The 27,642-nt window shown below is 33.6% G+C and overlaps 4 protein-coding genes across 8 annotated transcripts; 1 reads left to right on the forward strand and 3 right to left on the reverse strand.

Annotated features, from left to right (window-relative positions):
* Window positions 1-291: 291 nt before the first annotated feature.
* LOC144852187 (putative L-asparaginase periplasmic) lies at window positions 292-2,086 on the reverse strand. The gene is made up of 3 exons (XM_078709935.1): window positions 1,966-2,086; window positions 1,474-1,633; window positions 292-913 (listed from the first exon to the last, which is right to left on the reverse strand). Exons 1-3 carry the CDS (start codon window positions 2,000-2,002, stop codon window positions 604-606), a joined length of 507 nt encoding a protein of 168 aa, XP_078566061.1. The 5' UTR covers window positions 2,003-2,086; the 3' UTR covers window positions 292-603.
* Window positions 2,087-5,932: 3,846 nt separating this feature from the next.
* Window positions 5,933-10,211, forward strand: LOC144852330 (uncharacterized). Its single transcript, XM_078710112.1, has 10 exons — window positions 5,933-5,941; window positions 6,103-6,240; window positions 6,420-6,543; window positions 6,858-6,997; window positions 7,179-7,320; window positions 7,966-8,825; window positions 8,926-9,022; window positions 9,139-9,351; window positions 9,556-9,624; window positions 10,085-10,211. The coding sequence occupies exons 1-10, from the start codon at window positions 5,933-5,935 to the stop codon at window positions 10,162-10,164; spliced, it is 1,872 nt and encodes a 623-aa protein (XP_078566238.1). The 3' UTR covers window positions 10,165-10,211.
* Window positions 10,212-12,075: 1,864 nt separating this feature from the next.
* Window positions 12,076-15,793, reverse strand: LOC144852324 (uncharacterized). Of its 3 annotated transcripts, none has more exons than XM_078710106.1 (5): window positions 15,659-15,793; window positions 14,342-14,452; window positions 13,706-13,895; window positions 13,303-13,556; window positions 12,076-12,913 (listed from the first exon to the last, which is right to left on the reverse strand). In XM_078710106.1, exons 3-5 carry the CDS (start codon window positions 13,854-13,856, stop codon window positions 12,905-12,907), a joined length of 414 nt encoding a protein of 137 aa, XP_078566232.1. In that variant the 5' UTR covers window positions 13,857-13,895; window positions 14,342-14,452; window positions 15,659-15,793; the 3' UTR covers window positions 12,076-12,904. The 3 variants fall into 3 exon arrangements, with proteins under 3 accessions (XP_078566232.1, XP_078566231.1, XP_078566230.1); XM_078710105.1 differs by having other exon boundaries at window positions 13,177-13,556; XM_078710104.1 differs by having other exon boundaries at window positions 12,076-13,556.
* A 4,979-nt stretch (window positions 15,794-20,772) lies between these two features.
* Window positions 20,773-26,256, reverse strand: LOC144851908 (uncharacterized). Of its 3 annotated transcripts, none has more exons than XM_078709568.1 (3): window positions 26,182-26,256; window positions 22,938-23,121; window positions 20,773-22,811 (listed from the first exon to the last, which is right to left on the reverse strand). In XM_078709568.1, exons 2-3 carry the CDS (start codon window positions 23,089-23,091, stop codon window positions 22,018-22,020), a joined length of 948 nt encoding a protein of 315 aa, XP_078565694.1. In that variant the 5' UTR covers window positions 23,092-23,121; window positions 26,182-26,256; the 3' UTR covers window positions 20,773-22,017. The 3 variants fall into 3 exon arrangements, with proteins under 3 accessions (XP_078565694.1, XP_078565692.1, XP_078565693.1); XM_078709566.1 differs by lacking the exon at window positions 26,182-26,256 and adding an exon at window positions 23,270-23,446; XM_078709567.1 differs by lacking the exon at window positions 26,182-26,256 and having other exon boundaries at window positions 22,938-23,447.
* Window positions 26,257-27,642: the final 1,386 nt, after the last annotated feature.

Below are 27,642 nucleotides of genomic sequence, written 5' to 3' on the forward strand. Positions count from 1 at the left end.
TATTAAATCCAAGGCATTTACTGAAAAATTACAATGCTGTGGGTATCAGTACAGTAGCTGGAATGGAGATACAAAAAAAAAAGCAAAAACCTAAATCAAAACGATAAAGTAAAACAGCCAGAAAAAATAGCAGAGCTTTCAGGTAACACTAGGCCTTCATCAGTGCAAGAATGATAAAACAATAATTTATATTACACAGTAAGTTTATTCCTTTTTGTTGATGGGATTATTTATATTTTTCCAATCATCACTCGGAAACAGAAATGAGAAAGAAAGTTGAATCCTGTTTTTAATAACTTTATTAACTTGTTGATATAAAGTTTGCGGTACACCACATGTATTAGTTCTGAAAAGAACTCTTGAGTTTCTCGACGTTCCGATCAATATACTTTGATCGTCCTCAAAGTATATTGATCGTTTGTTTATTTATAACTCATTGCAATCTTGCATAATATACTAAATTTTTAATAAACTATAAACTGTGCAAATTCTCTTACTAAAAAAAAATATGGGTTTATATTATTGTATATTATATTATTTAAAAAATACTGTAACTATTCTATTTTACTGACTTACTGGATTTTTTATATAAATAAATATTTATCATAATTTTGCAATAAAATTTCCTGTATCCAAATTCCTCGTTACTTGATTCCATTGAAACACTTGACAGTTCATAGCAACATACACTCCGTACGTTGATATACATTGCAGCGCCCCCACGGCAACTCCAAGGTTAAAGTTTGCATCAGAGTTTTTAAAGGTCGCAGGTCGGAATGAGCCAGTCAAGATGATAGTTTTCTTCAAGGCCTTGTTACCGAGGTAAACAGCGGTTTCTAACAACGTATCTGTTCCATGTGTTATTACAATGCTGCTCTGAATAGCTGCTTTACACACTTCATAAAGTAGTTCTCTTTATAAAAAAAAACAGCAATTATTATAAATAAAAAACTGCATTAGCCTTCAATAGGTACTCATCAATTAATATTATTGAATCTCTATTATGAGGTCACGATGAGGACAAAGTGTCTCCTTAATGCACTTGTCAGTTGTACGACACACTATACGACCCCCGGGAGAGGTGTGTCATGGGTGCGTCATTTAAAATGGTACGTCAGCTCAATGAACAATGGTGCGTCAATGTCCGTCACTTTACCACAAAAGGACAGTCATGGTGTGTCCTTGCTCTCTAAAAGGTCTGTCACTAATTTTAAAATGGCGCATCATTGTCATGTAAAAGTAAGTCAATTTTGTGACGCAGTGGTCATGGTATAAATAAGGTATGACGCACATCGAACAAATGAAGCACCTCTTCCGGGGTCGTATAGTGGGTCATACAATTGACAAGTGCATAATGGGGATTGGGGGAGGGGGCGTGGTGTCTCCTCAATAGGGGTTTTACATTCTTACTCTTCCACACCACAGTAAATTTCACAGGAAAACTACTAAATATTTGATACTTATTCACAATACCTGTCTTGTTGATTAATTTCCTGACTGTCTTTTCTGAAGACTGATCCATATTCAATTTTAATGGAGGGATATGCAGCATCTACTATCTCTTGACTGGCTGGACTTCCAATTTCAAAGGCATATGCCCCTGCCCTTTTTGGATAATTTTTGTCTATCGTTCCTGAAGAAAAAAAAAATCATAATAGCCTACTGACTGAGTACTCAATAAATAATGCAATTAATTAGAGGGCCTACTTTATCTAGCAATGTTAATAAGATTTTCTCACAATTGTCCATGATATGGTGGTTTAATAAAAGAAGAGTTGAACTGCAGACTAAAAGTGGGTCAAAACGTCCATGATTTTTCTACTTGCCTGGCAATGGCTGGCCTGGGGGAGTACGAACGTGGGCTCTTAGATAGAACCCTAGGCCTAGGCTTGTAGGCCTAACTGCAGCTCCTAGTTAAAATCAATATCCTAATTTAATAAGTAACCATTTTTAAATAAAACCCACCACCAGTTTGAATAATGAGTATTGTATTCTCTGTCATCCTTTCATTTTAATGTAAAAAAACGGAGCATATTTTTGTGAGACAAAAATGTGTTTATTTTAAGTACGCCCTCTCTTGATAACTTCAATTCTCAATAGCAATTTATATTGTATTATTGTACGTATAATAATACTGTATACCCCTACTATACCCCTACAGAAATAACGCATGCTAGTATAGATCCGGGGAGACTCTAACAGCAAACTTAATCACTTTCAATGGGACTTCCCAGCCAGCAGTGAAACATATTTACATAATTTAAAATAAGTAAAATAGATTGATAAAACCATAAAATGATTACTTCAAATTCATAATACATAGGGCCTATATACCAAGTTAACTTCGTTACCCATAAATATATACATATTATTTCGTTCCAATGAATAGATAAAACATTGTACGAGGTTTGGGGATGGGGTATAGGCCCTATTTTTGGGCCACAATGTGGCTCTGAAATGCTTATGCAAAGGCTTCAGAAGGATTTGTGGGGAGAGAGCGTATATGGTCCTGATACTGGTGGTGGTGGTAGTGGCGTGTGCAAAACTCTATTGTTATTTATTTCATCAATATGATATCAAGGTCATGATCGGAGTGTAGGCTATAAACTAATTGATTTTAAGTCAGCTGAATTATGTGGTTTACTCAAGGAAGAAGAAAAAAGAAATATTAACATTGTAATAATTGATTAACTAATTAAGCACGACTCCATCACCATAGGCACCAACGCCTTAGGTATTTCTAACTGTCGGTCCCTTCCACATATTTGATTCATTTATTTAATTTAATTCATGATAGTATAGCTATAAAAGAGTCTGGGAGTAAATTCGTCGTTTTGTGATGACAAATTTCACTTCACTCATGGACGCATCCTTACAATATGACCGGAGTTCCTAAACTTGTATCCACCTTCTGGATCCATAGAAATTGAAATGGCGCCGCGTCCGCGTATACGAAGATCACTGTCAGGATATTAACATTATGTAATGTGAAGAATTATCGAAAACATATCGCAAGTACGACAGAACCGCCCACCATCACCCAAGTCAAGTTATAAATACTAATGTTTCATTGTTATCTTAGGCTTACTTCTGGTCTCTTTAGAGCAGTTTCTACGACCATGGACCTTAGGACCTAATCGCCACTTTTGACCATATCACTCCCCCCACCCCCACCCTTTCCTATTTTAAAAGTACTAAAATAATTTCATATTAATTTTGTGTTTATCTCTGGTTCTTTGAACTTCGGGACATTTAACTACGAGCACAACTTTTCCCCCCTTTACTTATGTTCTGCTGGACGTTCACCCTTAGGACAGATAATGGACACCATTTTGCATAATGTCCTAAAGTGTCCTGACCCCTGGTGCTATATAGCTATTATGTTGTTAGTTCGTCTACTATCATGGCTAGAATAAGTCAATGTCTGATATCATGACTAGGAGCTGAGGCGATTGTTTGTATATCTAATGTTTGTCCATCGATTGTGAGACGATATGTGCGGCTGCAGACTGCAAATACTGACCCTTGGACTGTACAGGCACTGTTGTCCTGCTGAAGGTCATGGGTAATCATCTATTTAGCCATCTCTGCTACCATATTTAACAAGACAATTAAGTAAAACTCGTGTAACCAATTTGTTTGCTACTGTAGAGTCTGGTGGAAATCATTGACTGGTGGTGGGACGACGACCCTAATCGCTCGCCGGGTAAGTAGGCCTAAAGTTGGCACACGATGTTATGTAATAAGTGTTTCATTTTGTTTTGCAAAATGCTTTTCAAACAACGGGTTTCTTTCATATTATTTTATTAATTAACGATATTAATAATAACTAACGCCTCGATGTTTAAAAATCATGGTACGTTTTAACACCAGGGATATGGGGGATTAATCTCATTCTGGTTTAATGGTGCATGCATTAAAATCGCGACGCTTTTACACTATACCATGAACAAGGCCATATACATGGCTGCAGTCGCGTGCTCAAGTTTACCGACCAACCGACCGACATAGTGAGCTGTAGAGTCGCATTGCACGCGACTGCGACTAAAAATGCGTGTCCACTTCTGAATCATGGAATTGGAAGTGGAATGCAATATAAAAGTATTGATGATCTTTAATTTTTACCAATTTTGTTTTAGGGATATTTGTTTTGAATAAGAAAATGTTCCATATACAATTAATACTAAACAAACAAGTGGTATTAATGTTCAATCTCTCTTCCAGGGCCGCCTCTATACACCGATATTAGATAAAACAAGTTTCTACACAGTAGGTCCAGGGAAGAGTGCAATTTCACTCTTCCCTGGTCTAACTGATAGTCTTCTCTACTTTCCACTGTCTCTCTATATGCATAGTTTTATAATAATACGCCGATCTTATTGAGCTTACTACACAATGCCGTCATTTTTATTCCAACTATATATGTTTACTTCTAGACTTATGCTAATAATATGTGTAGCCGTATAATAGAACAATTCTACTGCAGCCCTGTCTACTTTATAGACTTTGTCCAGGTAACACCCACTGTTTTGAACAAATCACATATCTCCTGTATGTCCACGTTTAAAAAATCACTTTACTATAAAAAGGTACGCGAGTCCCGTGTTCTCTGAACGTATGGGAATGAGCTGTTAGGAGCTCATTGTACTAAGCCTCGGCATTATGTGGTAGGGTGGCCAGTTCCTTTCCACGCCGCCTTTTTTCTCCCTAGTATTTTCAACCAGGTACTTATTTACAGCTGAGTGAACTGGGAGTTGTCGGGAATTGAACCCGGGTCTATCTGTATGACAGTCAAGTGTCCTAACCACTCGGCTATCCAACTCCAATACTCTGCTATCCAACTCCACTTTACTATAATATGTCCATATCCCCTGCACATTTTCCGCACCCATCAGTTAAAAGCCTTTTGAACGTTCGTATAATACAAAAAGTACACATTTTACGCTTCACTTACAGTCTACATACTTTTGTATTTTATTTGTTCTAGTTTTTCTTCTCCATAATAATATTAACTTGTTGTATGAAGTGAGATATTTAGAACGCTTTGAGTCGATGGAGTTGACGAACCATGATTTATATAAAGACATTTCATAATCTATTGTTATACGCTAGTCAGACCAAATGTATTTTATAGTTAAAGAATTTATTTTATAAATGAATTGTAAGCGGAGAGACCACCTTCGTTTATGTGAATGCCTTAACGGTGAGATTTTTTAGTTTTCTTGGTAACTAGTGACTTTTAACTCTTTTAAACCGTTGCTAATATTTATTAACAGTCAAATTACGGGTTAGATTCGGTCTGTTTATTGAGTGATAGTTGAAATAATGATTTGTGATAGTCACCGACAGAACCCAGTTGTGTACGGTTTCGTACATTACATCATGGATTAATCTATTCCTTAATCCATGATTACATACACTTGTAGTCCTCTCAGCTTGTGGTATACACGCCACATAACTTACTGTTCCTGTCGATCATATGCGCAGGTTTTCTACATAAGCTGGCTGGCGTACCGACAAGGTATAACAATGATTCCTCTCTGTGGTTAAATTTTTTAAAAATTAAAAGGAGTCTCCTTATAATGCATTTACCATGCCTACGATTTAGGCTTAATTTTGTGTCTGTTAAGGTTGAATTATTTTCAATATTCCACTTTCAATGAAACTGTTATCAATTACATTGTCAATAATCAATTTCGGTAAGCCGTTTTTGCACACGGGACTTCGTACAGAACTTGACAATGCGTTTATCATCCAAGCGCGAAGGAGGCCATGTGGGCGGAGCTTTCTTTCTAGCGTGTACTTATAAACGTTACGTGGATGGCAACATACAATAATAATGACTTGGTCAATGGCAGTATCCATGCTAATTATCTGCGAATTATTTTATATTTTAATAAAGTCTTCAGAAGCAAGAGACAATTAGAAAAAAATGAGACAGGTATACTATAATTAGGCCTAGTTTTACTATCATTATTTTGTTTATTAGCTGAATCGCAAAGGTTACAATTGCAGTTCAACTATATATATATATATATTTTTTTTTTTACTGTGGATTAAAGTGTATATTGTTGAGAGATTGTCAATCCTTGTATCTTATAGGAACTACACGCCATTACTACTGCAAATGTTGCGGACGGCTCCGAAATACACACATTTTCAATTTCTACATCTTGTTTCGCATGTGGAGACACTTCCGAAAAAATTAGCGGAGGTGAAGTCCTGTGTCAATTCTGTTTGGTGAGTAATAGTAGGGTACTGTACTAACATCATAGAAGATCCAAGAAACAGGTTGAAAAGACATATTCAGACAAGAGAAGCTTTCTTGGACAAACTTCTCAAATTGGGGGAACTCTATAAACCTAAATAAAAAACGAATTGTATTGTAAATGTGTATTACTATGTTTGTTCTCTTCTAGATGATTTTAGACAACTCCTCAAATTGGGGACTCTTTTTCACAGACAAAGGTAATCTGTGGCAACAAGCCATGGAGGCCTGCAACCAATCAACAGTGGTGCAAGACAGTACATCTATAGTATCTGGTACGTAGGATATAAACTAGGTATATTGTAGTTGTGCTGGATCGAGCCCAGTCTACACTAGCAAACTTTAGTTTGCAAACACGAGCCAAGTCGTGGTTTGCAAACAAAGCTTGCGTAAGTTTCCTATAAGTAGAAGAATTTATCAAACTTTTGTTTTGACGCAATTTACGGAACGCCCAAAAATATAATTTATTGCAGACGTGAGCAAACTCCGAAATTAATAAATTGTGCTGGTGTACTAGACTATAGATTTAAAAATCGTTTGAAAATAGTTTGTAACAAACATTTGTCTTGTTTTATCCAAAAAAATACAGATAATACTCCGTCCACAGCAGATTCTTCTTCGTTACCACTTTGTCAACAAACACCAGAAGACAAGACATCTTTATGCCAAGTGTGTGGAGCGTCGGCGTCCGGTCTGCATTTCGGTGTGTTTACCTGTGAAGGCTGCAAGGTAGGGTTCCTGGGCTTAAATCGTATTTTTAGCTAGCGTATTACTCATTTAAACAGTGATTCTCTATAATATTGTATATGCCATAAGCAGTGTTTAAGATCGATAAATATCAAGAAATATTTGTCAAGTCAATTGGATACAGAATTAAATAATGTATCTTAATCTTACTCATTTCATACAGTGTTTTTATCGTCGAACAATCAAAGAAGGCGTTACTTACGTTTGCACAAAAAGCAACGACTGTTCTGTCACTATGGAAACGAGGAATTCCTGTCGTTACTGCAGATTTCAGAAGTGTATGGCGCTGGGCATGTGCAAAGAAGGTAGGAGAATGGACTTCAGAAAATCATTCTGACTCGGGGATCAAACCTCACTCCCATTGGATACAACAAGGCCATATACATGGCTGCAGTCGCGTGATTTAGTGTTTACCGACCAACCAACCGACCGACCGACCAACCGACCGACATAGTGAGCTGTAGAGTCACGTTGTACGAGTCTAAAAACTGACCAAACATACCTGGATGCCAATATGCAGTGGAGGCACAGACCATATTGCATTTTGAAAAATACTTTAAGTGGTCCAACAATAGGATGGGCTTATAATCGCGAACATTCATAATTGTTTAGTTGTAATATTCACCTTGAATTAGATATGCTTTCTCAGTTTAATCATTATCACCATACTAACCCGTGTTTATTTACATCATGGCCTATCGAATCATTATTGGGTTAATTAATACCAATCAATCAATCGATAACAAGTATTAAGCCGAACTAATTTTAGTTGGCTTGATGACGTCAATTCAAATCAAAGTTTGTATTTATTTGTAAAAATATATTGACGCTGTACGCACGAGTGACTTTATGCGTGAACTACGTGAATTAACGATCTTCTAATCCATCTTATTATTGTATATGTTTGTAAAACACCATGGTACCCTAATAAAATATTTTTTTTTTATTAGGTATCAAATTAGGACGACGTCCAAAAACGGATGGAGATCTACACTTGACCAATCATTTCAGCAAAATTGATGTTCCACCAAACGCAATGAACGTACCAAGATGGCACTCATGGCCTACCTTCCCTACTATTTGCCAACCACCGATCAAACAAGAGTCGATTTACCCATCAGACATGCATCAATGTTACGGATCCCAGTTCCCTATCAAAAATCAACATTGCTCCTACCCAAAGCAAAAATTACATTCATTACCAAACGATTTGATTGATCCATCTTACGACTTTGGTGGAGAGCCACACTTACTCGGCAACAACATGCAATCGTCATTTACTCCTGCTTATCATCAGAGCTCACAACATATATCTTATAATCATACGATGTATCAGCAAAGTTCACTCCAAGAACAGTTAAGCCCGTCTCTAAGCATGACTCTACCAGAAGTGCATAGCGGCGCTTATACAGCAATGGCGTATGCAAATATGTACCGAGGACAACACACGAATGAATTCTTCTTTGATGCCAGTACTAATGTTAAAACTGAATCTAAAGATGATCTCGAATTGACCGAACTTAAACCTTTAGAAAAAAAGAATCAAATTGTAACAGAGACTGGTATCGTATCATCCTCAACAGCGATGAGTTACGACACATGCCAACAGTTTAAAGAAAATCAGAAACACAATTCACAAATCAATAGTCAAGAACTGCCACTTGAGAATGCATTAAAGAGAAGGTTACCAGACGAAGACGGCAATAACAACTCAAAACTTCAGAAAACAGACATGCTTGCCTCAAAGAACTTTGTTATAGTTTACGAGCATTTAGAAAAATTGGTAGTAGACGAGTGGACGTCAAGTTTAGTAAGTATACATAATGATACACATTATTTCAAAATATTCTGAAATATTTTGAATTTTAGTTTGTATTTAACTAACTAATAATTGTTTTTTATTCTGAAAGAAATCTAGTGACAACATGTCGGAAGTCTTAAATCCACAAAAGTCAAGTATGCCTAAAGTGAAAGCGTGTTTCAGAAAGTTTGCTGAGACAATATCAGGTAAGAAAACAAAAAAAAACAAATTTGAAACATAGTCTTATAAAATATAGTTGAATTAAAATAAAATAAAAACGAAAATGAACAACTCATTAACACTAATGTTGCATATGTTATAGGTTTCCAAGATTTAGCAAATGAAAGCAAAGATGAATTAATAAGACAAGCGTTGTGTCCCGTCTTGGGTATAATCATAACTCATTATTTTACAAACAAGACCCAAGATGTACATCCAGTGTTGTCCCAGGAGTCAGTAGGTTGTGGAGAAGACATCCAAAGACTTGGCAGTTTGGAGATGGCAGTACTTTGTGGTATTTGCCTAACACAAACAGGTATGCCTCATTTACTAATAGTAATGACCAGATTGAGGGGATAAGGACGATACAACTTGGACGTTAGATGGTGGATGGTATAATAGCAAACAGTATAATTAATATAGAAATGTACACATATAAATATACATATTAAAATACAATTTTAATAGACAAATGAGTTTTTTAGTCAAATGTATTATTAATTTGCTTGATCAATTCCAGATAAAATTCAAGCACAAAAACCGTTAGACATGAAGAAAACAGAGCAGTTTCTACAGACCTCATTGGAAGGTAAGTTACAGTTTTTTAACGTGAATGATGTATATACATCAAATCAAAAGATCTGTTATGAAACAATTATCCACTCACGTACGTTTGTATTTTACTTGAATGAAAATACAGCCAATCAACGCACGTTATATCTGTAGTAAGATAATTATCCAATGTTTGTATGCATACACAGCCAATCAGTACAGCTCATAATTATCTATAATAGTAATTAATTAATAAGTTAATTATAATAAGTAATTATCCAAACATGTTGTATTGAATATTAATCAACACAATTTAAATACAATGCAAACATTAAATACAATCACAATTAAATGTTTTACTTTTGATTGTGAAACGGATACTTTGTGATCAGTTTAACATTCATAGTATCCTGATAGATACAAACTATTATAGTATAGTATTTAGTTGATTCAATAATTAATATATTGATTGGTCTTATTCGTTCCTCTTATTCCAGGCGTATTCGATGCAGACAAATACCATATTCTACTAGATATCGCAAGTAAGGTTTGTCATCAAACCAGTACAAACAAATAAGAGTCGTATCATGATAACGGTTTTTGTTAAATGGGTAAAGGTTAAAGGTTAAAGGTTAAACAGACGTTATGCATTGAATAAGGAAAGTACTGTATTATATACAGTTGGTTACGAGTACAATCTCAGGTCACACTACATGGTAATTATTGATTTTATGCACGGTCATGCGCAAACCACCTCAAAAATATAATTAGCGCCACGTGACTACGCGGTTGTTGTATATGGAAAATTATAATTCCACGAACGCTTTATGAAACATGAAAATTGATAGCGCAGAATGAATCAACAGCTGTCTAATAGTCTAGTAACGGAAATGCACATAATTTTGTTAAAATAATGTTAGCCTAACTGGTTTTTTTATTGGTTTTTTTGTTATTGTTTTTTTTTTTTTGGCGGAAGTAGACGGGTGAATTCTCAGGTTTACATTGGCACATACATGTACGCAGAAGTTTCAAATCAAGTTTGAGTTATTCCTTCATGATTAAGGAAGGGATTTGTTTGTGATATTTAATGCTGCAGAACTGATTACATTGCTGCAGTAAAAAGATATAAGTGTGTGAATAGGTTTTTTTTTATAATGTAGAAAAATAATATCAATGGAAACATACACTGTACCAGCAGCTGATTAGATAGAATAGTATAGAGTGCACTGTTAGAAATGCTTGCCGTTGAAATAGAATTATTCTGAAGATAATAGTAATAGTCATAGACATATAATAACTTGTTTCTAGTATATATATGGTATTAGTCCACGACCAATATAACAATTCCAACGCAGCTGATTAGTGTTAATAATATTCGTCCAACAATTTTCATTAAAATTTACAAAACAGGAGGATTTTTTGACCACTTTTCAAGGTTTTTCTTCAAAGCAAAACACTAAAACAATAGATAACTTTTATAATTATTGTATAGTTTTTAAAGAGTACTGAGTCTTATTACAAAAAAAATGACTTCCAAAGTTCTGTATTATATTTTTAATGGACACTCTTGTACACCACTTTTGGTGGAAAGATACGGCATTACCCACGTGTACTAAATTTGGTAATTAATGTTTTTAAATTTTTGTGGGACCTGTAACGCCATTTTCGGTGTTATGAAAAGACATCCTCTTTGCTAATTTTCAATGTTATGAATATTATACGACTTGACAACGTCAATACTACTTTTTTATATTGACTGAAAAGTTCTCAGACCATTGACATCATTTTTGGTGTTAACAAAGAATTGACAGTTTTTAGTATTCTGAGACTGAAGAACTCAACTACAACATTTTAATATATTGGAATATACGTAGCTTCCTAAATTGAAAGGTTTTGTTTCAATTAAACAAAACATGAATACGGAATATTCTCTTTTTAAGTTGGTATTTCTTTACGAGCGCCACCAGTTTTGATAAACTATTATTCCCTCAGCTCCACTAAGTATAGATATGACACGCTATGTTTCTCGAAATATGAATTCGAATCGGCAACTAAAACCTAGATTGCCTTGTATACTGTACCTCTTTTTAAACCTACCTCTTAGTTTATCAGCAAGTTAAGGACTTTAAGGAACCGATTTTTTACTTTAAATACTGAAATACAAACAATATGTAAATGTGTGGTAGCGTCTGTAACAGACAAAAAAACCCGTAAAAACTACTGTACTTCTTTAAATAAAAAAAAAATTACCTTCAAAATAAGAAAATGTTTATCAGATATCGATTTCGAAGAAGAAGAATTTCATATTAACTGTATTATTTGCTAATGATCAGCAGTTTTTTTTTCTGTCAATGCTTGAAAAGCATTTTAAACCATATTTATGATTATGTTTAAAATTACTGTTAAATTGTACATTTTTTTAATAATAATTTAAAATTAATAAAGAAATTGGTGAATAAAACACAATACGTTGATTTTGTGTGTGAATATCTGGTATTTTATTGTTCATCTAAATATGACTTTCTGTGTAAAACAGCAATAAGCCTAATATCTATCCTCATTCAGCAACAACATACAATGCCATGTTGTACCTGACAGTAACCTGTAAACATTCATTCCGTTGTTAGCATTACTTGATAATAAACTGTATAAATACTGATTCCGAATAGATAAGTTTTAGTATTATTATATTTACTTTCCTTTTGACTTACCTAAAATGAATGCACGTGGCAGAGGTATTAAAAAATCCACAAATATAGATATCTATCTTTACTTAAAATAAAATGGCAACGTATAATATAAAAATGTCAGCAATATCTATTTCATCTACACCAAGTATCTACTTGATTCACGGAAATATATAGGTCTAAGCTTGGAATTCAATATATATATATAAAATACTGTTGAGAGAAATAAATCACGTTATGTATTGTAAATCTGTTATGCGAATGAAATATATAAAACAATTGTTGGCACAATTGAGCCTGTTTTGTTCAGTAAATTTTCATGGAGCACTTGTTATTATAATATCAATAAAATCTGAGCAAAATAACTATAATTGATATGTTTTCTATTCTTGAACTACTTCCTCATACTGCGGGGAAGGTATCTGATTAAGTTCGTAGTTTTCCTGGCGAGAGTTGTCCGCGGTGGTGTTGTCTCTTGTTTTTGGTTTGTTTGTTATTAATATCTTCTGAACGTATTTCTCGTCCAGATCAATAATTTCTTTGTAGTACATTAAAAGTATATTCGTATCATTAAACCTATCTTGTGGTTTTGTAATGCAAGGTAAAAAATTCGCGATTGTTTCCGTATTTTTACAGCGCCTAAAAAGCAAATAAAAATCACGAATTATCATCAAGATTAATGGTAATGCTAGGCAGATTACTAAATTAATGAGAAGTAAAATCTGGTTGAATATTTCGTATGGTTTTACGCAGGTAAATATCTTATCTACGGTTTCTACGTAACATTCAAATTCATGATTAAAAAAATTAGGTCTAATTGTGACTATAAGCATGACCAAGTGGACACCAAAAGACACCCCTGTTACAACCAAATGCATAACACTAAAAGTGGCATAACCTACAGTAAAGCGACAGGACGTAGACCATTTATTTATATATGAGTGTATAATTGAATGAATCGAGTCAGGAAACTTCTCACTGGCAATAGAATCACACACATCACTCTTTTTCTCTTGGGGAGTGCAAACCTGATCTTGGCGTGAGCAATAATCTCTACAACATTTACAGAACCACTTCGCCACCATTGACATTTTTTTACCACCAAAGAAAATCCAGGCAAGTGCGGGAAGTTGCATCAAAACAGTTTGGAGGGTGAAGGTGAAAGGTATGAATTCGTGGTATCCGAGTAGCCCTATGTTTTCCCTGTACTTGCAATATGCGTTAACAAAATCTTTATTGTCAGTGTAATTCGTTACGTAACAACTCGTAACCGACATGTCATCTAAGAAAAGAAAAACAAAATATAATCAAAGCCTAAGAAATGGAATAGAAAATAATCACTCGTTTAGTAAGTAATTATGGTACGATTTGTCATGAGAACGACGTTAAACCGAAGAACAATCAATAATAAAAATGTATAATTATATTTACCAAATGTGTCACGTATTAAAGCCAATGTAGCTAGTAGTAAAGGCAGCCGTGTCTGTATCATAAGAGTGACTAAGTCGAACCAAAGAAGCCCGGTTTCTTCACATAAAATGATTGATGACAAAGATGTGACTTGACCCATTGCGTTTGCCATAGTTGTAAAGAAAACGTTGTCATCAGCTAGGCTTAGACACTTAAAATGATGTAAAAATTGCCACAATTAACAATATACAACAATTATACACTATTTATTTGATAAACTTCCTAATTGATAATAAACAAAGACAATTAAAGTTACACATGAATCAAGGTGTGAAATCCAAATTCTACAACCAAATTCTTTTTTTTAAATAAAATGCGTATAAATTAACAATACCTAAACAACACAACAATGATAGTACTAGATTAATGAATTGACTTTCTTTCAAATGTCTACTACTACTAGGCCTACTACACGGAATCATAACAATTATTTACTGTAACAACTTGCACAATAATGTAAAAGTGGTTTAAAGCTTACCGTAAATATAACTATACCGTTTTATATACCTTGTAGAATCAACGACTGAGAAAAAGCAACTATTACACTTTAATGATTGTACAAAATGTGGCAGTAACCTCATGAGAGTTCTTACTTACTAACTAGATTACGGCATGCAAACAACATATAAGATGACAATGTAGTAGATTTATGATCCAATTTTATTAAATTGCGGTCAGTTCCACAGGCTGAAGAGTTTTACAATGGCACTAAAACATGACGTGTAAATAAAAACATATTCAAATGATGGATGAGAGCACATATTAAATATTTAATCGCAAACCAAGCTCATTTCATGTATATTTAAGTATTGTGATTTTCTTATGACACAGACATCTATGTGTAAAAAGCAGAAAATATGCCTAATATCTACTTACCTATTTATTTTATGGATAATGACCTAATAGTAAAAGATATATGGCACGAATAGCAGGAACTAAATAAATAATAGTGTTTACATTGTGTACTGAATAAAACATTGTTAAAAGTTGAGTGTTCCAAACAATGACGTTCTCTTCTCTCGTAAATATTTACGAGAGAAAGACCAGGGCACACTCACACATTCTGTTAAATTGTCAAAGCTCCATTACCCCTTTATACCCAAGGTCCAGGAGGGGGGATCCATTTTTAACGTGGGAGCGTCTGTCAAAAAACAGATATCAAAACGTAGTTATGTTGATTAACATAACTTGTTTTGATATAACCCAGAACATAATTTCAACGTTAAAATCTAGTTTACTATTGTAACTAAAACACAATACGTTGAATGTCTGGTATGTTATTAATTGGTCTGAAAGTTGTAATGGCTTTTGTTCGCACAAGAGTACTGCGTGGCGCGATGCATCGTTTACCTAGTGTATGATGCGTTTCATGCTTCTTGTGTATTGAACTGCCAGTAGTATACAAAACTGGCACCATTTAGATTAAAGTGATATAATTTAATTGATAATACGCAACCACTACTGCTTGCATTTTGTTCTTGTTAGCGTTCCATATTAAAGATTCATGAAAGAATAATATAGTATAATATCAGTTCTTTTTTAATGAAGACCTGCTGTACGGATGATCTTTAAAGATGGTTAATAAAATAAATTTTACCATACCATTTTATACAGGAAAATGCATTGTAAATTAATTACTGACAGTGATGATGATCTAACAATATCCGTAATGTCAACGTTCTTTGTAAAACATGTAATTACTTTTAATAAGCCTAATATCTTTTAATAAACCTAATATAAATTGTATAAATAATTATTGATTCCGAATAATTAAGTTTTAGTATTATAATATACTTTCCAATTATCTAACACGAATGAACGTGACGAGTATATTAAATGTCTCTGTCAACCATTCCTCTTGATAGATCTATTTTGCAGTGCTATTATGTTATAAGTTATATAATGTGAACCTACCTAATAATTAGTTTGACAATTACTTTTGAAAGCAAGCAAATGCATGTTTGATTGGGATAGGCCTGCTGCTGAGGATGCCTCCACTTGGTGTTTACGCGTTGTTGTTTGTACACAGGTACAAAAGAACGCTATGAATGTATTCGTCGTACAGCTGTAGGCATTCAAATTCATATTTGTTCTTGTTTTTTAGTCGCGTGCAACGCGACTCTACAGCTCACTATGTAGGTCGGATGGTTGGTCGGTTGGTCGGTCGGTAAACACTAACTCAAATTTGAGCACGCGACTGCAGCCATGTATATGGCCTTGTTTATAGGACGCATGATCACGTCTTCATTTTTTTATACGATTTCTATTATTTAAGCGCGATTTCATTTGGACGCAACGCAAACAACAACGTACACAACGCAAGTGAGTTGACGAATCGCACGCGTCCTTTGCGTTCCGCGTCCGAACTTGAACAAAATGTGAATGTATGTAGCATAGGCCTACATTCGTTGATATGTTGTATTGTCTACCAAGCTGCATCAACCTAATGTTTTAATGTGGAAATCATTTTTACTCTCATATATATTTTGTCGATTACCAAACACAATGTGCATCGCGGGTGCGCATGCCTAATGGTGTAATTTTAGTGATAATTCACTGTCGATAGGATACTCAAATAAATATACATTATAGAAATTATACTTTTAATTAAAAAGTATTGATCTAGTAATAGTAATATAATTATCGGTTAATAATCAGATACGTGTTCCATTAATTATTTTGCGGAAAAGAGAAGAGAGAAACATACACTAGCCAATATTGGAATATATACTGAATGTCAAACATGTCTGTTTTCCTTTTAGTAATTTGTTTTATCAACGCTGTATGCAATTATCTAAAATTCTATTATATATTATTATCTTGGTCTAATTTTTTACGCTCTTGGTTGGTTGAATCAGTGAATCAGCGATATGATATCTCCAGGAAAGATGCACAAAACAACTCACGTCTACAAATAATGATATATATTTAGTACATCATTATTGTTTTTGTTTTATCTTTCGTGGTTAACACCCACCTTTAATCATTCAATGTCATAAATGTTTTTACATTTTCTACATTTTTTTTCATTCGTAATATTCTGTTTTTGTATCCTCTTTAATATTATTTAGATTGTTAACACGTACTTAATACTTATATTAATACTATCAATATTTACTCAACATTATTTATGTTAAATCATATTTATATATTCTGTCTATCACATTCATCCACAGTCTACCAGCAATCTTTTTTCCCGAGAACTATTAGAACATGGAATATCGCAGTCTATTGTTAACGTAACTAAACATGCAAACTTTAAAGAAGATTTTAGCAAGCACCTTGTCCAAACCAATTAAACAGCACCACCACTTCACTGAGACCTAGTTAATTTCCCTCGTGGAAGATTCAGGAGGAAACAAACCAAGTACCAAGTACATTACAGTAATGCTAACAAATTGTAATACTGTAGGCCTACTTTATAACTACTGTCATCTATAGCAGCATAAATAATATAGTTATATACTTATCTCCCTGTTCAGTTATCTTTGCTTTTCAATCATAATACACATATATATATCATGATGAAGACTAGTGTTGCCCGAAAGCTCTGCTAACTTTTCTGGCTGTTTACTTTATTGTTTTGATTTAGCTTTTCGCTTTTTTATTTGTATCTCCATTGAGATCCAGCCACTGATACCCACAGCATTGTCATTTTTTTCAGTAATTTGCCTTTGGATTTATATCATGAAACATATATATATATTTATATTTATAATATCACATTATAACCTTTACATTTTAGCCTCCATATTGTTTTTTCTCTTTAGTAGAGCTTTCATCCACTTTATTTCATAACAAAACATAATTGTAACTTATAGGAGATTTTATCATTTTCCTAATGAATATATAGTACATATTATAATTTCTTCTGACAATTTTTCGACTTTGATAAATCATTATTATTATTGTTAAAGCTGTTGGTTTATCATTGGTCAAATTACTAGCGTTACATTTACGTACGTTCGATGACGTAATTTTCTCGTAAAATGAGTCGGGGGGCAGCGAGACGTCTTGATGAGACTCATTTTTGCAATAGACATGTTTTTTCCGTAACTCTTTTTCCACGTACACCATTTAATTTAGGTTTTGTTAACAATGTTTTAGGTAATAATATCTTCTGAACGTATTTCTCCTTCAGGTCAATATTTTCTTCATAGTACATGACGAGTATATTTGTATTATTCAACCTCAATGCATCTTTTGGGATCTTTAAGTACGGTACGAACATGTCAATACTTTTCTGCCATCCACAACACATTGTTAAAAACAATTTAATATCACGTATAAGTATCATTGCAAGAGGTATTGCCAGACACAAGATTGATTAGAATTAGAATATCGTTGAACACTTTGTATGGTTTGATACAGTTTATCGTCGTCACATTATGTAATGTTTTAACCGCCGTCACGTTGCATTCAAACTCTGGGTTGAGAAGATCTGGATTTTTCCTCGTTTTAAGTGTGATATTTAATAAAAGACAGTGGTACCCAAAAGAAGCACATATTACACAGCAATGTAGAAACTTGCACACGAAATAAGCTGAGACATATCTACGAGACACGGACCATTCGTTTATGTAGCATTGCAGGATTTCATGTACTTTAGGCCAGTTTCTACGATCATTGCTATTTGCACCGCCGTCGTCTTCATCGGCGACGGTGTTAGACTTGATCGGTGATTGGTTTTCGACTTCTGAACAAATCTCTCCACAACACTTGGCGAACCACAGAGCGACCATTGATATTTTCCTACCGCCAAATGCAATCCATCCGAGCACAGGAATTTGAAGTAGAACAGCTTGTAGAGTCAACGAGAATGGTACGAATTCGTGATAGCCGAGTAGGCCATCATGTTCCTTATACGTACAATATGCATTGATATAATTTACACAGTCAGTGTTACAGTCTTTTGGAGGGCAGCATTTTGTGCTTGTATCACCTTTAAAACAATGTTGTAAACAGCTTTGATTAATGTCAGGTTAATGTCAAATTGATGTCAGGTAAAAATACGGCAGTGAAAGGAATATTGGATCCTGTTCTGCCATAGTATGGCTAATGGTAGGCCTACCTGCCTTAATATATACAATGTTTAATTTAATATTTACCAAACGCATCTTGTAATAAAGCCAATAAAGCTAATAGTATAGGCAACCGTGACTGCATCTTAAGAATGACTCCGTCAAACCATAGCAGTTGATTTCCCTCTTCTTCTGGCGTGATAGATGACATCGATTTGACTACACCCAGTGCGGCTGCCATTGTCCCTTTTTTCTACAAAACTAACTAACGTTAGGCCTAAAGATTAAAGGAAGATTGTTGAATAATATAAATCATTTTGTTTGACAAATCCTGTAAAGAATTTACTCACATTCTTTAGCTTATTCACGAAGATTGTTTTCATTTATTGTATATTTATTTTTGTATGCGTTTGTGGAACCGTAACGTAGCCATAACATCGGAGGGTTCGAGGCTCACTCGCTCCATGGTTCTAGTGGTAGAATTAGTGTTCTCTGATAAGTAATTATAAACCGTCGGTCCAGTGTACACATCTGGCTCGTGTGCACTTTAAAGAACCTAGTACTGTACATCTTTGGAGACGAGTAGGGAGTTACCCCGGTGTACGAGTACAGCCACTGATCATAACTGGGCCTTCTGGGAAACCAGTCTTTGACTGAAGAGGTCACCTAGTATAAATAAATAATAACAAACTTACCAATACAAAAGTATGAGCCTTTTTTCGTGGTATGTATACAATGTATTGCTGAGAGTGTTTACTTCTTCGATTGCTCAACTTTCTAATTTTGATTTGTTCCTGTTTCCTGCTGACAGACCTCTTGTTTTGATTATCTTTCATTTTGTTTGCTTTATTCAGTTAGGCCTATTGATCTATTTACGGTGTTACTTTCATGTTTAGGCCTCTTGTTTAACGAGATCACTAGGTATCCTATTAAATGTGGGTCTGCTAGGACATAATGGTGTCTAAATTCTTAGTCTTCTTCCATTTAGGATCAAACTTCATAGTTGAAGGCTACTGCTCCACTGGCTATAGCTGTTGCAATTCCACATTTTTAGAAACAGGGTGTCATGATCTTTGAAACTGGTTAAGAACTTGCGTTCAGAAACTTAAAATGCGAACAACGTATGACTAAACCATTTTCTTTCGACGAAATCTCTCCACGGTAGATGTGTATTTAAATTGCGTACACATTCAATAAAAGTACAAAAAGAGCACCCGTCGTTTATTTTTAGCAAACAAGTTATTTAAAGGTATTACATAGGCCTAAGTTTCCCCACATTTAGATAGGACTAAACTGATTGTAATACTAATATTACATTGTGCATCCTGTATGTAATAGAGTATAATTTCTATTCGGTTCCAGGAAGTCAGATAACAATAAATGAAGTTCAAGAAAAAAAAGTATCCGGGGGCATTTTCCATGTTATAAATATCCTAATCATTGTCATGGGTTTCATAGTCATAGTCATAGTCATAGTCATATATACTTTATTGTCCATTTAAAAAACAGAAATGTGATTTGAAAACTGGCAAAATACAAAAATATAAAATACAATTTACAAAAACACACACAAAAAGTTAAGAGGCTAAAAATTGTTAAAATTAGATAAAAATTATTATTATTTAATTATATTATATGATTTATTATTATATTGCACTAACGATGACTTAAAGTTTATATAAAAGCATTAAAATTACATGTGTGAGCTATAAAAATAAACAAAAGCGGTTACATTTTATCTTTGTACTCTGGAGTTATATAAGTGTATAGCATTAGGTACAAACGAGCACCTAAACCGTTTTGTTTTGGTATTAAGTGCACGTAGTCTTATGCCAGAATTCATGAGAGCAAATTGTTTGTGAAGAGGATGTGTTTCATCATCAATGATACTTTTTACTTTTTTTAACACATTTTCTTTATACAAGGATTCAACATCAGGTAAGTGCTCTCCTACTAGTCTAATTGCTCTATTTCCTATTCGATTAAGTTTAATTTTATCTTTTTGCAGTTCGCGTTTATGTTGACGCATGCGTATGGCAATTATGTTTTACCAATATCAACACAGAATGATTTCACAAAATATTACTTTGAATAGACTAGTTTCTGGATTTAATTTGAAATTACGAATGGCCCTGTGTACCTGTTATGTTATGTTAAATAAACAATAGGTAAGCAAATTCAAGTAAACGTAACACATTTAATGAACACCAACATTTAATTAAATTTAATAACAAGTTAATAACAGAGAAAAAATAATGAGCACCCTCCACCAATTCCATATTTTATATACAGTAGGGGACAGATATCTGAACCATCCTTTGGTGTAAAATAAGTATAAAATGGTCACTACATTTTTAGCGTCAAACAATGACACATTAATATCTATTTGGTTCACATCAATATCTATTTGGTTCACTTAAATATCTATTTGGTTCACATCAATATCTATTTGGGTCACTTAAATATCTATTTGGTTCACATCAATATCTATTTGGTTCACATCAATATCTATTTGGTTCACATCAATATCTATTTGGTTTACATCAATATCTATTTGGTTCACATCAATATCTATTTGGTTCACATCAATATCTATTTGGTTCACATCAATATCTATTTGGTTCACTTAAATATCTATTTGGTTCACATCAATATCTATTTGGTTCACATCAATATCTATTTGGTTCACTTAAATATCTATTTGGTTCACATCAATATCTATTTGGTTCACATCAATATCTATTTGGTTCACACAAATATCTATTTGGTTCACACAAATATCTATTTGGTTCACACAAATATCTATTTGGTTCGATTTCTATCTACTTCCCTTATCTATAGGGTCTTTCACATCACGTCTTGTTTGAAAAGTTTATAATTTGTAATTCCTTTCATTTTAAATAACCCGACGAAATAATACATTTATAATGTTTTAGGATTTTAACCTTCACTTTCACATTTAAGAAACTAAAACAAAACAAAAATTATCATGAAAATATGGTTCTGGATCTGTATGACTACTAATTAAGACGAATGGTCAATGTAGCACAATTGAGCTTAATACTTTGGGCACCTAACTGTTTAACAGCAAATATGCATCCATTGAACAGACTGAAGCTTTTGTCAATTATAATTAAGAATAAAATGAGTTAGATTATTTCAAAAATATAAGCTCCGAAAGCCCGTTTAGTTTTATGGACAAGAAGCCTAATACCCTTTTTACATCTGCAAAATGTAAAAACTTGTAACAACTTATGCAGATGGTGGTATTTCTTTATTCCTTCTGTCATTTGTTATCCACTCTTCAAATTTTTTCTTAACGTATTCCTCATCCAAACCAACACTTTCTTCGTAGTACATACTGAGAAGGTTCGTATCATTAAACGCTATTGCACCTTCTGGAATCTTTAAGGAAGGTGAGATATTCCCAATGCCTTCCTGCCGACCTCGACACAATAAATACAAATACCGAAATAATATCATGATAAGTGGTATTGCAAGGCATATCACTATATTAATGATAATTAAAATCTGATTGAATATTTCATATGGTTTGACACAGGTAACCGTCTCATTTACGGTTTCTACGTAACATTCAAACTCGTGGTTAAGAAAATGAGGCTCGACTGTGACTATAAGCATGTTCACGTGGAAATATAGTGATACCCCTGTTACAACACAAAGTATAAACTGGCAGACGACATAAGCGATAACATACTTACGGGATTCGGACCATTCGTCTAAATACGATTGCATGGTTTCTTTCGAGTAGTTTTTCCATTCGTCGACCGATGAATTGGTTTCTGAACAAACCTTTCTATAGTAGGCAAACAATGCAGCTACTATTAATGTCTTTCTGCCACCAAAAGAAGTCCAAGCAAGTACGGGAATCTGTAGCAAAACAGTTTGGAGGATAAGAGTGACCGGTATGAATTCGTGGTGTCCTAGTATTCCTATGTTTTCTCTGTACGTGCAATATGCGTTAACATACGCCTTATTCGCAGAATCTTCAATTGTGTAACAATGTGTACTGCTCGATGTTTCACCTACGAAAAAAAATTATTAAAGCTTACCAAAATGGACAAATTAGGTATAGCAGCAGCATGAGTTGTTAAGGGAAGAAGCACGAATTTAAGACGAACAACTACATGTTATATGTATTTTATATTTACCAAATGTGTCACGTATTAAAGCCAATAGAGCTAGTAGCAAAGGCAGCCGTGCCTGTATCTTTACAATAAGGAAGTCGAACCATAGAAGTTTTTTCTCATCTGCTTTGTCAATGAGTGATGTCAACGTTCTTGCTTCAGACACTGCGCCTGCCATCGTCCTTATTTGTACGAGGAGAAAGGAGTCCTAGATATTCGAACGAATGAGATTTTTTGTTTCATAAATGAACGACATAACAATGAATGCAATAAAATTGAACTTCTACTTCAAAATCCACACATTCTGCAAAACTTACGCACTACAATCTGTATAATAAAAACTGCTTAAAACTTACCGTAAAACCTTTAGAATGAAGTTATTGATAAAAACGTAACTGACTCTGAAAACAATATGGCGACAATGTTAAGTTGGCTACAGCTGCTATTGGTACCCGATTGTTTGTAGGTGACTGTCGGAACCCTCGGGGGTTTTCTTATTTCATTCTTAAACTCATAATAGCCTAAATATAAACCGTTATGGTATGTAGACAAAAAGTATAGGCCTAGATCTTTGTTTGCCTATATTTGTATTTATTTCAATCACCAATCGTTACCCAGAGATTTTCTAATAGGTTGCCTTTGGATTTAATTATAATTGTTGATTAAGTAATACATTAAGAAATGTCAAGACATTTTAAGGTAGTGTTTGTAGTATATTTTAAATGCCTCACAATTGTGATTTTAACATTAAGAAATGTATTACAGAAATAGTTTCTATTCGGAAATGGTTCGAGATAGATAAGAACAAAAAGATCAAGTATAAAAAAGGTATACGGAGTAGGAGTTGAACAAACACGGTGAATAATTTTAAATTAATAAACCAAGCACATTCAATAAAAGCAAAAACAATGAATTTATTCACATAAGTAACATGACATTGTTTTACATCTTTTACAATTTTTAAATCTCTAAAAATCAAAACCACCACCACAATAAAAACAAAAGCAAAAACAAAAACACCCTCTACCAACTCCACATAATACAGGACCATATATTATAATAAGGTGTATCCGTCCGTACAAGAAAAGGCTGCTTGAAATAATAATAATCATTCAGAAAATTTGGTTCACGGCAAAACATTTTGATTAGCCGTGACAATATTTCCGGATTTAAAGTAAATTTGCTTTCATGATAATATATTGCTGAAAAAATTATTAAAATCAAGAAAAAAAGTAAAATGATTAAGATTGTACCAACAATATAATCACAGTAGTAATCTAATATATACATAATATATTGTCACATTCAACACAAAGTGTCAGGACGAAACTGTAGATTCATGTTTAATATTATTAAAAAGACGGATTTCAATTTTTCAGTAAAATATGCCTGGAGAGCATATACAAAATCATTATCACAACATTTTACGTGGGAATTCATAATCCACAGAAGGTTCCACACCTACACGGGGTGGTTTCTGGTTCCGTCTCCGCATTCGTCAGCGTTTTTTGAACGTATTTCTCGTCCAGGCCCATATTTTCGTCGTAGTACATTAGGAGTATATTCGTATTATTAAACGTAATTGCGTTTCCTGGTATCGTTAGGTCAAGTAAACAATCCATTATTTTTGTCTGCCTTTTAGTGTAAATTTTCCAAAGCAAATACGGTTCACGCAAAAACATCAGAATAAGGGGTATTGCAAGGGATATCACTATATTAATGATAATCAAAATCTGGTTGAATATTTCGTACGGTTTGACGCAGGTGACAGTTACGTTTATGGTTTCTACATAACATTTAAATTCGTGGTTAAAGAAATGTGGCTCAATTGTGACTTTTACCATATGACAGTGATAATACAGAGACAAAACTGTCACAATGCAAAGTAGAATCTTAAAAATGAAATAAGCTGTAAAATACGTACGAGACTTAGACCATTCGTCTACATAATACTGAATGATTTCTTTAAACTTGTTTTCATAAACGGATTCGCCGGATTGTAATTGTTTGCATATCTTTGCGCAATATCTGGCAAACCCCACAGCAACCATTGACATTTTTCTACCACCAAAAGAAATCCAGGCAAGTACGGGGATCTGTATCAAAACAGTTTGGAGGGTGAAGGTGAAATGTATGAATTCGTGGTATCCGAGTAGCCCTAAATTTTCCCTGTACTTGCAATATGCGTTAACAAAATCTTTATTGTCAATCTCCGTGTAATCTGGTGCGTAACAATTCGTAATCGACTTTTCACCTATGAAAAGGAAGAACAACAAATCATCCCTCTAGTATGGTAGTAAAGCAAGTATAGACCTACTCGAACGTCATGAGAAGAAATCGAACCACAGAACAATAACAAGCTATAATTACATTATATTTACCAAAAGTGTCACGTATTAAAGCCAGTACAGCTAGTAGTAAAGGCAGCCGTGCCTGTAACATAAGAATGACTGAGTCGAACCAAAGAAGTCGGTGTTCCTCAAATGTAATGATTGAAGACAAAGATGTGATTTCACTCATTGCGTCTGACATCGTCCGTATTTTTATTGAGGCTTAGACATTTGAAACATTGCCATAATGAATACTATAACACCAAGCATACATGTATATGTACATTATTTGATTTACTGAAGATATATTAAAAAGTGCAGACTAAATATAGGTTACAGGCTTTGATCAAGACTTTTTAAGACTATAATACCGCTGACCATCCTTTAAAACCGACAATAAAGTACTAATAATACTAACTTGGTTAGTAATTTGAGTTTTCTTTTAAATGTACCATTTTTTTTTATTGTATGCCAACATTAATTTACAGAAAATCAAGGTATTAAGCCTGCTAACAAAGTTTAATAATTAAAATCTTATCACAATCTAAGATAATTACAGGTTAAGAGAACTATAGTAAATACGACTAGGGAGTTGTATTACAGCAACCCTGGTACGATTAGCAAATCAAACTGAATTAAAAACAAATAAATAGATGATAGTAATAGTTTATATAAAATAATTTATATAATTTTTTAATTGAAATGTTGTTCCTTAATTCTTTTTCTCTCTTCTATTTCATGTAGGAATAGTATAATGTTATAGAAAATTATAGAATGGGATGTTCTTACAGTAATAAACAGACATTTAACACGTAATTTATGTTAAAATATCCAGATTTTTTAGTTAAATAATATAAGTATGAGCTAAAGAATACAAAAACGTTATACAATCACCCAAATAATTGTTAAGAAATAAAGATACATTCTGTCAAACTTACGTTCTGAAATACGTAAAGAAAAAAGCAAGTTTTCACTTCTTAACAGTAGATTATTATAGTAGATGTTGTTTCTTCAACCAATTCTAGAGACAATAAACTGCGGGGGCATCAGCATAGGCTGGTTTCCTTAGATGCATTTTATATTCCTAGGTTACCGTATAAACAAAACTTTATATCTATTTACTTGCCTACATTCATGTTGCACTTCAATTGAAATCCAGCTACCTTTAAGCAAATAGTAGTATAATAAAATTTATACCGCAAATATCATGTAACAAAGCATTGTAGGCCTACATTAAAATATGTTTACATTCAGGGTGAGAACCTGAAGAGTTATTGTATTGCCTGATGTAAAAAATAAATAGTACGCCGAAGAATGGCTTTATTTTCTCTCTAGCTAGTATAGTTCCAACGTGTTCTGTTAAGCTCTATAATCCCCTTCTGGTCTAATTTACATTTAGATCTTCCTGCTTTATTATACAAAACTTTATTTTCTCTAGCTAGTTTGTTCCAAGAACAAGAATACAAAATAAACAAGAAATATTTCTCACAAAAAAACGCCGGTCTATACATATACGTGTGAATGTACTGATATTATATATATATATACAAATATATAAACTGAAAGACACACAAATTATGATAAATAAGCTAACAAACGTTTCATAACTAAACAACTTTTTTATATCCTGTAATAGATAACATAACAAAAAATATGCAGAAAATAATGTAAATATATGTGAGATTCTGTAATTGTTGTTTATGTAACATTGAATAAATAAAGGTCGACTTTTTGACGTAACAGTCTTATTTATTGTTCTTTCTTCATTAAGATGTTTTTTATATTGGTATTCCGTTAATCATTTAAGAAATAACAATTTATTATCATTTATTTATGTTTATTTAACAATCAGAGTAAATATTTTGGGTACTGTAAATATATTTTGAACTGAAAAGTCCGTGGCCTATTGTACAGAACAAAAATATATTCTTAAATTAATTAAATTAAATAAATATTACTGTACATAGTCCGGGGTAGGGACGTTAATCTCTATGGTGGTAGTGACCCACATGCACCAATATCTAATTTCCCAGCCGCCAACAAATGTGCTCATTAATCAAACAATTCACCAAAGAGGAAGGATTGTTTTGACCATTATGCAATGATAAATTGATAGTATTATACCGCGCCTCGTTGACAGCCAAAACGAAAAGATTGTTTATTACAGTACTACAGACTACTGCCTGCATAGATCCCATAGACTCCCTTCTCCCAGACGTTGTTTGGAGTCCGTGCATGCCCAGCCTTAGTTTACAAATGTCCATTTTTTCAGCCTTAGTAAACATAAGCTTCCGTCCGCTTGAATCAAACTGCCTAAAGACGCGGCGCGAAAATGTACTAATTAATTTTGAACAGAATGTTCCTGTTTCACAAGGCTGAATTTACAATTGTACCTTTTA

This window comes from Antedon bifida, chromosome 9 (genome assembly GCF_963402885.1).
Source record: "Antedon bifida chromosome 9, ecAntBifi1.1, whole genome shotgun sequence".
Classification (NCBI taxonomy): domain Eukaryota; kingdom Metazoa; phylum Echinodermata; class Crinoidea; order Comatulida; family Antedonidae; genus Antedon; species Antedon bifida.

Bases quoted from the DNA above. Each gene is read 5' to 3' on its own strand.
- LOC144852187 (XM_078709935.1), bottom strand. From the start codon at position 2,002: ATGACAGAGAATACAATACTCATTATTCAAACTGGTG. The intron at 1,634-1,965 runs GTGGGTTTTATT...TTTTTTCTTCAG, and splicing joins ACTCATTATTCAAACTGGTG to GAACGATAGACAAAAATTAT. The intron at 914-1,473 runs GTATTGTGAATA...TTTTTTATAAAG, and splicing joins GAAATTAATCAACAAGACAG to AGAACTACTTTATGAAGTGT.
- LOC144852330 (XM_078710112.1), top strand. The intron at 6,241-6,419 runs GTGAGTAATAGT...GTTCTCTTCTAG, and splicing joins TCCTGTGTCAATTCTGTTTG to ATGATTTTAGACAACTCCTC. The intron at 8,826-8,925 runs GTAAGTATACAT...TTATTCTGAAAG, and splicing joins ACGAGTGGACGTCAAGTTTA to AAATCTAGTGACAACATGTC.
- LOC144852324 (XM_078710104.1), bottom strand. From the start codon at position 13,856: ATGGCAAACGCAATGGGTCAAGTCACATCTTTGTCATCAATCATTTTA. The intron at 13,557-13,705 runs GTAAATATAATT...TTCTTTTCTTAG, and splicing joins TTTAATACGTGACACATTTG to ATGACATGTCGGTTACGAGT.
- LOC144851908 (XM_078709568.1), bottom strand. From the start codon at position 23,091: ATGGCAGGCGCAGTGTCTGAAGCAAGAACGTTGACATCACTCATTGAC. The intron at 22,812-22,937 runs GTAAATATAAAA...TTTTTTTCGTAG, and splicing joins TTTAATACGTGACACATTTG to GTGAAACATCGAGCAGTACA.